General features: G+C 32.9%; 1 protein-coding gene and 1 pseudogene across 1 annotated transcript; both read left to right on the forward strand.

Annotated features, from left to right (window-relative positions):
- Positions 1-4,352: 4,352 nt before the first annotated feature.
- On the forward strand, positions 4,353-5,944 carry LOC7459221 (putative 4-hydroxy-4-methyl-2-oxoglutarate aldolase 2). The gene is made up of 2 exons (XM_006371207.3): positions 4,353-4,521; positions 5,155-5,944. The coding sequence occupies exon 2, from the start codon at positions 5,168-5,170 to the stop codon at positions 5,666-5,668; it is 501 nt and encodes a 166-aa protein (XP_006371269.1). The 5' UTR covers positions 4,353-4,521; positions 5,155-5,167; the 3' UTR covers positions 5,669-5,944.
- A 3,658-nt stretch (positions 5,945-9,602) lies between these two features.
- On the forward strand, positions 9,603-13,676 carry LOC18108311 (probable WRKY transcription factor 2; annotated as a pseudogene).
- Positions 13,677-13,924: the final 248 nt, after the last annotated feature.

A 13,924-nucleotide genomic window follows, 5' to 3' on the forward strand; every position in this document is an offset into this window, starting at 1 on the left:
ATTATATTATAAAAGAATCCGGGAGATGTATATATTTTATTGTTTTATGGATTTGTTTTATTGACTTATTTTTTTATTTGATTTTTTCAATCTTGGTCTTTAAAGTTTTTCCCATACTCTATTTCAATCAATGAACTTTATTTATTTTTAAGGGAAAATTCTTCTCAGCATCCTATAATGTAAAGGCTTATAATTATATTATATTATAAAAGAAACCAAGAGATATTTTACTATTTATGGATTTTTTTTATTTTACTTAATGTTTATATTTGATTTTTTTTCATTCCTCGTCTTTCAAATCTTGTCCTCACTCTATTTCAATCAATGAATTTTATTTTTTTAAAAAACTTTTTAACCAAGTTTTTTAACATTAAACTTTACAACCTGAGTCAAAGCAAATTTTAAAAATTGATGAAATGACAATAATACACACACACACACACATAAAAGGTAACTACTAACGCATAACTTATTCTCTCTCTTCTCCTACACTCTCTTTGTCAAACATAAATCTAGAAGAAAGCCCTAAACACAAATCCATGGTTTAAGGTTTCTAGTTTGATTCAATGTTAAATTTCCTAGAAAGAACAAAGGTTTTGACAAAGATATAGAGCGATCTGTGATGTTGGTGAATGTGAAAAGTAGATAAGCATGAAATATGTGAAGAGTTAGAGTATCTGTAGGAGGTGAATGATGGTTGTGGTGAGTATGAGTTTATGATTGTGATGGTGGGCAATAAAAGATGTTGGGTGACTTTGATTTTATAAGGAGATCAAGCTATGTGTTTCTGATGGCTAGATATTAGAGGATGAAGATGACAACGCGGGTCTTGTGATGATGAATGAGAAAGGTTACTGTGCAAAAAAAAAGAGAAAAAACTTGTTGAAGAATCTTCATTATTGGTTTAGTTTTATAGTTGTCCTATAACAATTTACTTAAAGCAACTAGTGGTTTCTCTTCAAACAATTTGATCGGAGTAGGTAATTTTGGTTCTATATATAAGGCAATTCTTGATGATAAGGAAATGATAGGAGCAGTGAAGGTACTGAATCTTTAACATCATGAAGCTTCAAAAGCTTTCATGGCCAAGTGCAAAACCTTAAGAAGCATTAGGCATTAGAATCTTGTCAAAATCCTAATTGCTCGAAACAACTAAGAAGAAAGGAAGAGATGTGGTGGAGATGGTGGTCCATAGCGGGGAAAGATAGGAGAGAAAGATTGCTTTTCTTTTTATTTCTTTTTTGTTTTGTTTTGCTTTCTCTCTTTCTATTTTTTTTTTCAAGTTTTTTAGTGATATTTTTGTTACTTTTATGCTTCTGGACTCTTTAATCATTATTTCAAATATAATGGTAGTCTTGTAAATAAATATATATTTTTTGTTTACTTGTTTCTAACACCAACTTCTAAAGATGTAAAGTGTTATTTGCCTTCAAATTTCAGGTTGCAAAATATAATATTTAAAAATTATACTGCAAAGTGAAAAAATACCAAACCATAGGATACTCAAAGTAATTTTCCTTATTTTTAATTACTATGTTGACATGGTTTTATTTATTTTTGTCTGTTTCAATTTGTATGATCTCGAGTACTTGATATATCATTAAATATTTAAACATTGGATTAAAGACCAAATATATAAGAATGAATTTCATATTGTTCTTAAAACTAAAATTGAAAGAACATGTGCTAAAATTGATATTTCAGAAAAAAAAACATTTCCATGCGTTAATTGTTCAAATGGTGTTAGGATGTTCAATTTTGTCCCTCCAATTTCACCTTTTCATAATTGTTATGTATTCTTTAGGGTTTTTATAGTTCGGTCCTACATTCATTTTTAATTTGTTCGAAGAAAAAGTTACTTGTAAGAAAAAGAGACAAAAGGCTCTTAGATAGCCAAATTTCTACAAATGATATTTACTTTAAATAAATTTATACAAATGATATTTAAATAATTATCCTATAATGCCATATTCTTTAAATAATATTATAGTTTTTATGGTAATATTAACAATTATTTTTTTTTAATAATTATCCTATGAATATCTATTGTTATTTCTATTCAATTAAATTCAAAAATTGAAAAACAATACTTGTGTCCCTATACAATGAATATTAAATTCTCGTTTTAATCTTTATTTAACATTAATGTTTTTTTTTATATGAATCATTAATTTTTATATATATTTTTTATAAAATACAAATATCATCTTTTTTGTTATTAATTAAAGATTTTCATGATAGTAAAAAACATATCCATAACGTTCTTCTTTTTTGTAGCACATTAGTTTCAAATAATCCTATCCGTAATGTATCGCTTGGTCACACAGACTAATTATTGTTATATTTTTGGGAAAGGCATTCCAAGGGATTTATTGCAGTTGGGGTGTTAAAAAATATTGGTATATTTGTAATATTATTATTTTACTCGATTTAATCTGTAAAAATTGTATAATATACATATTACTTATGTTAAGGAGTTATAAAATCTAAAAAATAAATATTACAGGTTAGAAAGGTTAGGAAGACGGGTCAAGATTTTTGAAGCCTTGTTAACCTAATATAACCTATACATCTTATGTTTATTTTATTTTATCTTTATATTTAATAATTTGTGAATTAATAATTTATTTTTATTTTATTTAGAAAAGTCTCAATTAAAATATTCTTGTTAGTGAAATTTTTATTAGATTTTTTTAATATAACAAAAAAACTTGTTTTTTACTAAAAAAAAAATATAACTAGAAATTAATAGTGTGTTAGGTATGAAAGTTAGATCTAATATTGAAGTATCAGAACACTTATTTTCATGTTGTAGGTTTGTCTCTAAATACTAACTTATAAAAATTAACAATATAAAATTATCTTGTTAATATTCATAAAAATTTTAACCTAATTTGATATATTTAGTCATTTGAGTTTTTTTTTAATGATTTATATTTGTAATCTATAAAAATATCGTAAATTAAATTTACTAGAATTATAAATTTAAACCCCATACAACTATACAAGCCATTTTAAAAGCTGCCATGATTCATATGATATGAGTACCATCACCACGTTTTCCACTAGTTTTGACATTTCTTTTTTTATTACAGAAGCATTCACTAACCCATCTTGACATCCCCCTTTTTCAACGAGATCATGGCCTTGTTTGGTGTGTTTGTCAATTCTTGAATATTTTTTTTTATTTTAATATATTAATATTAAAAAAAATATTTTAATATGTTTACAAAAAGTAAAAATGAACCGCGTAGGCATACATTTATTGATGGAAGCCATGGTTTTTCACAGCCACATATTTTTCAAGTCTTCCTGGGCGCGCGTGAATAGCACAAGCTCAAGTCCAAATTAAAGAAGCTCGTTCATACTAGACAATTACATTTACGAACTTAATTCAAATCTTAAATTAGTAATATAAAAATAAATTAACTTAACAAATTAAGCTAAAATCTTTAAAATGTCTCTTGGGATTTTAGATAATTTCCTGTTTTTTTTTTAAAAGGAAAGAAATATCAAATTTGAGGGGGGTCAATTTATATTAAAATTAATTATATCTTAATAGTAATCATCTAGTAGGTGGTCCAGTAGTAGGAGTTTGAGATTAAATGATTTACTTTCCCTGTAATCTCAGGTTCGAATCCTGTGGTTGCTAATATGATGGTCACTGGAGGCTTACATGGTTGTTAACTTTAAGGCTCGTGAAATTAATCGAGATACGCGCAAACTGATTCAAACACCCATATTAATAAAAAGAAAAATTATATCTTGATAATGAAAAAATCATATCATTGTAAGTGAAATCTTATAAAAAGAAATAACAAATTCTTGGTTTTCCTGTCTCTTAGCTTCAAATTTACTCCTCGTGAGTAGGGAGAGGACATTTTATGTAATTTATTCATAGCCATTCGAAAAAATCATATACCAAATGTTTCCGCTTCTCCCAAATTATCTTATTTTTTATTCATTTTTAATATGATTTTTTTTATAATCTACTTATACATATATTTTAAATAATATAAATGTTGTTTTAATATGATTTTATTTATTAGATAAATCTAAAAAAAATTAATTCAATATTAAAAGATAAAATTAAATAAAAACAGGATAAAATTAAAAAAAAAATCCAAAGAAATTATTAAAAAATAAAATTGAAAAAACAAAACCAAAAAATTAAAAATTAAAAATCGGGGCCAATAAACTTTTATAATATAATAAAAAATACAAAAACTTATTTATTATTAATTTAATATTAAATAATATAATTAAATAACATCTATAATATAATTGAAAAAAAAAATCAAGACAATCACCGGGCCAATGACTAGAACCCGCGTGGGAGCAGATCAACCATTGACCTCCTCTGCGTGCACGCGCTTTTTACTTATAACTTGTGATTCCCCCCTCCGAGATACCAATCTCTCTCCCTCTCCCCCTCTCATACAAACAGAGAGTTTTCAGTGACCGAGTGCGTATTCTCGAATCGAAGGCATCTTTCTAAGCACCCCCGATAGCAATTTGCAGGTAAAGTTGAACGAACATCCAGATCATGTTGTTTTTTTTTTTTTAATTAATTTCTTTAAGATTTGATGCTTGTAAACTCTCTTTTCCATTATTATAGCCCGTCCGTGAACTGCCTGTCTCAAATCTCTCATTATTGTTATTAAGAATGCTTGGATCTAAATTAGATGCCATAAATTACTTGGGATTTATGTGAGTGAGTCTTTTGTAAGTTAACTAAAGAAATTTATTGAGAATTGTTCATTTTTTGAGCGATCCGTTTAGACCAATTGCTTTCAAATGAACGATTATGCTGTCCAAGATGCGTATTTCTGATGAGCTTTCAGTACTGGGATTGGTATGTTTACAAGATTATCATTGCGTATTTCCGTACTAGTGCTCCCCTCCCTCACCCTAATCACTCCATCGCTCAATTTTATTAATTACCGTGTGTTCAACGTTGCAATATAAATTCCTAGCTTGTTTCGATTTATGATTTATAAGAAGAATGATACAAGTTTTATGTAATTAGCTTCTGATCTTGCTCTCTATTGCTGTTCAAATGTTAGGTTTTTACCTTTCTATTCGAACTAGAAAGCCCATATGCATATGATTTTGTTTTGGTGATTTTTCTCTAATGCGTGCCTCTTCTTCAAGGAACTTGGATTCAATGGCATTGGTTACGACTGCCGAGGTTTGTGACGCAAATCCGCAGCTAATTGTTAGTGGTGAGCTTCGAGCACTCCAACCAATCTTTCAGATTTATGGACGGCGCCAAGTCTTCTCTGGTCCTGTAGTGACTCTTAAGGTGTTTGAGGACAATGTTTTAATTCGTGAGTTTCTTGAGGAGAAGGGTAATGGCAGAGTTCTTGTTGTTGATGGCGGTGGCAGTTTGCGCTGTGCGATACTTGGAGGCAATCCTGTGGTACAAGCTCAGAACAATGGATGGGCTGGTATAGTGGTTAATGGCTGCATAAGGGATGTTGACGAGATTATGGGTTGTGATATTGGAGTGAGAGCCCTGGCCTCCCATCCAATGAAAGCCAATAAGAAGGGGATTGGAGAGAAACATGTTCCTATTACCATAGGTGGCACCAGAATCAGTGATGGAGAATGGCTTTATGCAGATACTGATGGAATCCTGATTTCTCGAACAGAGTTGGCTGTCTGAGCCGCCTCCTACTATGAAGATATTTCTTCAAAAACGCTTCTATTAATTTTTCTAGCGATGCTTTACTTTTAAACCTATCTTTGGCACTCACATTTACATTCGCTGGTCTATTTGTGATTTGTAGATTAGAAAAAAAAGAGAAAAAAGCAGAGCTGTTTCTGCCTTTCTGGTATCATGTCAGCAAAATATGTCGTTGATGTTGCAGAATACTTCTGCTTGGGGATTTATCTGGTGGAACTCCTTGTGTTAGATTATTTGATATTTGCTTCTGCCCCCCTTCTCCGAGTTTTCCTACTTTTTTCCTGCTGAGAATAAAATCTCTTCTCATCATTATTTTGCGAATCAGAAGGTGGGGAAAGGAGGTTCGATGAACGCCCAGAAAGTTTTTGGGGAAACAAGCAAGATTGGATTGAATGGTGATTTATTGACCAATGGCTTTTTACTATTCTCTCTTGCTCTAAGCCCTTTTTAGGACCGTTATCTTCTTGCTGTTTCGTCCCGCGGAATTGGAAGTGTCATGCTATGGTTATTTGATATTGAACTTGGTAACATACAGAAATAGGTGTTATTGATGTAGCTTCGGCTTTTTGGCCGCAACTCAGAACTCTGTTTTGCATTTAGCAACCAGAGAGCGGAAAAAATAGTGATGCCAGTAAAAAGTACAGCATATGAGGCTCAGCCATCAAGAAAGAGCAGGAAAGATTCTTAGAGCCCATTTGGGAAAGCCCAAAACAGAGCCTTAGTCGTTATAAGCCATTAGGTTTGGGTGGCAGGCAACAACTATGGCTGAAAACCTACCGGACTGGCATGACTGCTTCCATGCAGGCGGGCCAACATAACTTAAGGTAAGCCTTTTATTTCTCAAGTAAGCCTAGTGGTTTTCGCTGCTCATTGTGGATGCATGACAAGACGACTTCCACATGCTGTTACAACTCGCATGATTTTTTTCTTATCTTTTCCAACATGGTAAGAAGTGCTAGTAGCTTGTAAAACCTTCCGACATCCCAGGGTGGTACATGACATCAGAGTACTGTCATGTAACTATTAAGAGCCTTGTGATTTCAACCTCCGCAACCCAGATCATTACCTGTGTCTATCGAAGTGTATACGAATCCCAGAAAACAAGCAAGCAATGTTAGCAATCATTCGTTGCTAACAATGGAAACTAGCTAGGACTTGAAATTTAATGAAAGGGTTCAACATCTAAATTAGGCTTCTCTCGCTGGCCTTTCGACTGAACTTTTCCTTTGATTGGAAGTTCAAATCAGTCCTTAAATTTGTAAATTTCTCATTTCCAACTAAACCATTTTACACACAGCTTTGGAGCTTGTCTTCTGATAGCTAGATTTTGCCATTGATAAAACTTCTGCAGTCAACTGAAGTAGCAACAAATGAGAAATTGAGCCGCGCATACAGGTAAGATAGAGTCAAGTTCATGCATGCCTAACTTTCTCCAGTTACATTCTCATCATCTCTTTACATACGTAGACATACATACACATAAAGATGTACACAAATGCATGCACTAGGGTGCTATTGGGTGTGAGTCGTTGATAAAAATTTATTCATGAACAATATGATCAAAGGGAGAGCCCTCGGAAACAAGTCTTCAAAATTCAGATGGGGCATAGAGGTAAGCAACCGAGAGAAAATGCTCTGTTATAACCAGAGATTAGTGCTAACAATTGTCTGTGATATGTGATGATTATCTAAAAACATCATACATCATGTGACGTGGAAAATAAATGAATACCTTATATAAAGGAACAAAGTCCAAGCTTCTTCACATAATTTTTTTGGGAGTATGCTTTACAGAACATAGGGAGGTTCCTCACCTTTGTTTGTTTTTTGAACAATCACAAAATACAAACAAATCTCATGCACTTTTTCTACAATTCCATCTTCCATTTGAAACAACAAAAAATGAATGTGAAGCTAACAGATAGAACCAGAGCAAGAAGATACGTGCATCAAAGACTTGAGGAAAATATATATATATATATATATATATATATAGAAGTAGATAAGCATCATAGTAATTGTTGGGTTTCCTGAAACACAAATACACAATAAAATAGTAAATTTAAATTTTTTCAAGAGTTTCAATAATGCTATTAGACAAATCTAAAATTGTTTAAGGTTTATATAAATATTACTTGAAGATCAACTGATCTTTTCGGCTTTGAATAATTACTTTAAGGATGGATTGTCTAAAATCGTATATTGGATCGAGCTGACTTTTTATAAAAAGATACTAGACACATATAAATATTTTGTGATAAGTTTTAAGGTCAAATGAAGTTCAAAAACATGTTATTTTAGAGGGTCAAAGTTACTAGACGAATCTAGTCAAATATGTCAGATTAGTCATTTGTGTATTATTTGGAACGAATCTGGAGTTACGAATTTAATTTTGTTGCGATTTAAGTTGTAATGGAAACTATACATCTTAAGATTTTCAATAATATATGGTAGGCCCAGTAATTCATCCAGACAAGAGAGAACAACGTGTTTGAAGTCAAGAATGAAATCGCCAAGAATGTATGAAAATTAGAGATTTAGGTTACATAGAGGAATTTTAACATGAAAACTTTGTTTTTATTATTTTATTTTATTTATTTATTTATTTTTGAATAATTATTTTTGAATTTGGATTTGTTTTGGCCCATTAGATATATTTTAGGGATTTATTTGATTATTAAACTTATGTTAGTTGATTTGTAATTTAGGCTCATTAGCTTGTAACCCAAAAAGTAGAGTCAGTTAAAGGAGACTATATTATTTTTTTGAGCTGCAAATCTCAGCAGTAAGTTGAAGAATAAATGTGAGTTTTCTTCTCTTTTTTTTGTGGCAAAACAACCTTTCTTTATAGAAATAAAGATCGTACACTTACTTATTAAAGATTAACTGTCTTTATGACTTCATTTGTATATTTAAGGTTCTTAGATACAATGTTATATATAGGTCAAAGTTTTTTTTCAATACCTTTGGTTCTTAAGTACAAGGTTACCTTTGGATCATGATTCTATCAAACCTAATTTTTACCTTTACGGATTGTTTTAGATTTCTTTCCTAACACCGCAAGTAGCCAAAACAAAGCCAAACAAAACAAAAAATAAAGTTTCATCCCAAATTAATTTAATGTAAAAGGATTAAATTGAAAAAATAAAAAGTAAAAAAATAATTAAAAAAAGGATATCTTGTTTTAATATTCAGTGCATCCCCTCACAATCAACAATAAAAGGCCAATACCTTTAAAAAAATTTTCTCTTTAAAAGAAATCTCGGGTCTTTAACGGGTCCGTCTCAAATGCAGTAAATTACAGTCCATGTGGTTTAAGAAAACAAAACAAGTGGCCTTCATAGGTTCCGTACACGTTTGTTTCCCGGAATTCACTTTCCGGGAAACCACTTTCCAAACTTTCCTGTGTTTGTTTGCCATTAGGAAAGTTGGTCAACGGAAACACTTTCCGGTCAACAGAAAACACTTTCCGGTCAAAGAAAAATTTGGTTTGGTTTCCAGGAAAGTGTTTTCCCTTTTAGCTGTGTTTGTTTGCCATTAGAAAAGTTGGTCAACGGAAAACACTTTCCAGTCAAAGGAAAATTTGGCTTGGTTTGCAGGAAAGTGTTTTCCTGGAAAATTTGGGCGGAAAACACTTTCCGGAAGTTGTGAAAAAATTAGAAATGTCATTATTTGCTGATTATATCAAATTTGATCTCAAACTTTTGATTGCTATATATAATTTGTTTTGAATATTTATTTTTCAATTCCATCTCTTAAAATTTAATTTTTATATTAATTTTGGTCCTTATTTTTATAATTGTTATTTGTTTTTTTCTTATCATTGTTTTATTAAAATTTTTTATCTATCAAATTTGGTCCTCATTCTTTTGATTGTTACTTATTTTATTTGAAATAATTTATGAAATGTTAATTATTATTATTTTAATTTCTTCACCTTTCATTTTTTTTTTATTTTTTAGATTTGATCTCTATTATTTTGATTATTATTTATTTTATTTGAGATAATTTATGAAATTATATTTTTTTTTCAATTTCATTCTCTTTCAACTTTTTAATTTGTAAGATTTGTTCCTCATTATTTTAATAAACTTGAGAAAAATAAAACATTAATAAGTTATTTTCCAGCTCATTTTCCATGACATAACCAAACACTGGAAAGTGTTTTCCAACTTATTTTCCATTACACTACCAAACATCGAAAAATACTTTCCCGGAATTCACTTTTCCGGAATTCACTTTCCAAAAGGAAACTACTTTCCAGCAAACAAACGGGGCAAAAGATTCACTAACAAACAAAGCCTTGAAATAATAATAATAATAATAATAAATGCTTGAAAGAACGAGGGACGTGTAATTCTTGCACTTCCTTCCCTCTCCAATCCATCATCACCGTCATCAAATCCATGGGCATCAATCCTGGAGCAGCAGCGTCGGTTAAAAGGGAAAGCAGAAATGGTGATGGTAATGCCAGAGGCATTGTTAGTACTGTAGAGAGGAGAGCAGCAAAATGCGGGTTCAAAATGAAGAAATCGGAGAGGATCAATACGGCTCGCTTTCGAACCACCAGCCCTTTGAACTCTCCTTCCGCGACTCCTTTTATAATCATTCCTCCCGGCGTCAGCCCAACCGCCTTGCTTGATACGCCCGTTATGCTACCCAATTCTCATGGTCAGGTATAATTAAAAAAATTTATATTCATTATTTTCCTCCAATGGTTTGGAATCATACAGTACATTACATTACAGTCATCTTCTACCACCGGAGATTTTCCATCATCCCCTCCTCTTAAATATGGAAGTTTGTTGCTCAGAGAATGGGTGGTTATGGTGATGGAGATAGGGGAAGTAGTAATTCAAGCGGTCTCTCCTTCAGATTCAAGCCTTATGGTTATGGGGATGCTCTTCCAGGCTTTTGTACTTCAGGAAATCAGGTACTTAATTATACTTTTCAATTTGCTATATTTAAGCTTCGTTACTGTAATGTATCCCTTGGTTCATTCATCTGTAACAATGCATTAATTCTAGTCTAGGAACTATTTTCCATTCTAGTCAAGGTAGCAGATCCTGTTTATTCCTGTTTTGAGACAGAAGGGAAGAATACAGTGGAGATAAAAAAAAATGTATTCCTGCTTTGAAATGATAAAAATTCATTCCAAAACTATTTAAAAATAAATTTATTTTTATGTTTAAGTCTCTGTTTTTCTAACTAAACATGTTTATGTCCTTCTCGAACACTAACCAAACACATAACCTATGTTACTATAGTAATGATCTAAAAGATATTTCATGCTTGTGGAGTTTGGATGGGATTTGCCTTCATTTGTAAATTTTGCAGGAGGGTGTGTATACTAGTTTTCAATTTGTTTATTTTCGCATATTTAAATTGTAATTTATGTGTTTTATTTTTTTTCTTCTTGCATAGGGTAATGATTTTGATTTTGAAGCTAATATCTTGTTGGACCCAGCAATGGATTTTCAATTTCCGATGGGGTTTTCAGAGGAAGCTGCTCTAGAGAAATGCACCAGTGGTTCACGTACTGATGTGAATGTCTTAGATAGCATGATTGCAAATGCCACTTGCTCTTCTGATTCACCTAGTAATCCCATTTATGTACAAAGCGAAACTATCCATGAAGAAAACATTGAGTCGCATCATCACCTTTTGGAAGAACAGAAAGGAACATTACCGGCAACAGCAATCGGAAGGACTTCAGATGACGGATACAATTGGAGAAAGTATGGGAAGAAACTGATTAAAGGTAGTAAACATCCAAGAAGCTATTATAAGTGTAACCATGAAAATTGTCTGGTCAAGAAAAAAATAGAATGTGCCCATGATGGTCAAATAACAGGAATCCTTTACAAAGGTACACACAATCACCCTCAGCCTCAGCCAGGTAGTGGAGCGCCACCTGGACCAGCTTCTTCTTTATATGAAATGCCAGAGATGGGTGAAGGTGGAAACAGTGTTAAGGTTAAAGGTGGATCAGTTCAGAAAAATAGAGAGTCAGGATCCAAGGATATAAAAGTTCATGATGGGAAGGTTGATGGCCTGGAAAGGACATCCTCAACCTCTGTTGTGACCGAGCTTTCAGATCCGTTATCAGCCGCTCAAGTCAAATCATTAGGAACATCTGAATCAACAGAAACTCCAGAGCTTTCCTCCATACTTGCTAGTCATGATGATGGGGTTACTCAGGGAAGCTCATTTAGTGTTGATGTTGATGATGAGTCCGAGTCAAAAAGAAGGTACCCTGTTTAGCATTCAGTGCTTCTAGTCCAGAAGACATGATAGATAGTTTACAGTTTTTCCCCCATTTCAGGAAGATAGAGAGCAGTTTGGTTGAAACAAACATGCCATCAAGGCTTGTCCGCGAACCAAGAGTTGTTGTTCAAGTAGAGAGTGAAGTCGACATACTAGATGATGGGTATCGCTGGAGGAAGTATGGGCAAAAGGTCGTCAAGGGGAATCCAAACCCAAGGTACTGACATTTTACAGCATTTTATGTGTGTGTGAATGGTCTTTGTTCTAAATTATAATGGTATCCTCGTTAGATTGGCTAGCTCTGTGAGGTGGACATTGATGAAACAAGGGTGCGTGGTTGAGTATACATTTATCTGATTGGAAATAATCAGATATTTCTCTGAGTTTTGCTTTTGGAGGTGGATGGAATGATCTTATTGATAATTGGACGAAACGTCAAATGGTAATGGATAAAGAACAACCTTTTGGGTAAAAATTGACAGAATCCAAATTTTATTCTTACATATATGCATGTATACAGTAAAATATTTGGCTCATCTCCGTTAGAATCCTGGGTTTTTGAGTCCCCTTTCTAGCTTGCATATGTTTTCAATTCTGCATTTCTTCATGTTGAATGATGCGTGCATGCAGTTGGCAGCATCTTATTATTTTTCCTCGACATAGGCAAGGTATAGGCATTCAAAGTTGGTGTTTCTCATTTACTTCACAGGAGCTACTATAAATGCACAAGTCCTGGATGTTCAGTAAGGAAGCATGTGGAGAGAGGCTCCCGCAATCTAAAACATGTAATTACAACTTATGAAGGGAAACACGATCATAAAGTGCCTGCGGAGAAACAGCAGTCGCGGATACTCAGCTGGTAGCAATTTGTCCCTGACTGCCGGCGATACACAGCCTGCCCTGGCATTGGCCAGAAACACCAAGGCACAAGTTCAAGAGTTCGCACCCAGTTTTGATAGAAAACCAGTGTTTAACAATGACTATTTGAGATCCAAATATTTCCCTGGAAATTTCAGTAATGAAATGAATCTTTGGTCTTCCTCTATTTACTCAGTGAAGTTTCCTCCCATCTAAAACGTCATGCCATATGATTCTTTTGGGTTCAACAACCACCACCTTGCTGCCAATCACTCCGGTTCTGTCGCCCCCCCTGTTCCAGATTTCCCAAGATCTTTGTCACCATGTCTGCAAACAGCTGCAAATCTTTCTCTGGCTAGAGATGATTGTAGGAGTCATGGGAAACCAGATGACCAAGCTCAGACTTTCCTCCAGGGACAGCAGTGGTAACAAGAGCTAAAGGATGATAAACTTTATGGTGCTAGCCCACTTCATCATGGATAATCTAAAAAATACAGCGTCCTCATCATTGTCCGTATATCATCGCCTCCTGGGGAACTTTCCGTCTTAAAGAACTGCGTCTGCTTTGCTTCTAAAAATTAGACTCGGAGACTGTTTTCCTTCTGGTGTTTAAAGGTCACTAATGCGTAGTAATAAATTATTGGCCCAAGCAATTTAAAACATATATATGTATAGGAAATTGCCTTTATTCTTGCAGAAATTGCTCACGGGTATTTGTATGAATTTTTATCAACAGGTTTTTCTTATTCTTTTTCTTTTCTTTAGAGGGAGGTGGGATGATAGATCCCAATCAGAACTGTTAAAGTATTTATCAAGATATATGCTTTCGGATGAGAACAAACCACAATTTTTTTATAAACAATTGCTTATCTCTTTTATTTCTAAACCAATCTTTAAATAAGCCGTATTATCTAAAAGCAAATAACAACATAACATGAAGCAAATAACAACAGAAAAGCTAGAGTCTAACAAAACAAATTATTTGAAATAATCGGAAAAGCTCCTAAAAACTTGGTCTCTTGTAATCCACATCTCTCATAGGTTGATTTGTGCATGCAACCACTCCGTCACTAGTCAATTCTTCGCCACAATATTTGGGATTCTGTCTGC

This window comes from Populus trichocarpa, chromosome 19, assembly GCF_000002775.5.
Source record: "Populus trichocarpa isolate Nisqually-1 chromosome 19, P.trichocarpa_v4.1, whole genome shotgun sequence".
NCBI lineage: Eukaryota > Viridiplantae > Streptophyta > Magnoliopsida > Malpighiales > Salicaceae > Populus > Populus trichocarpa.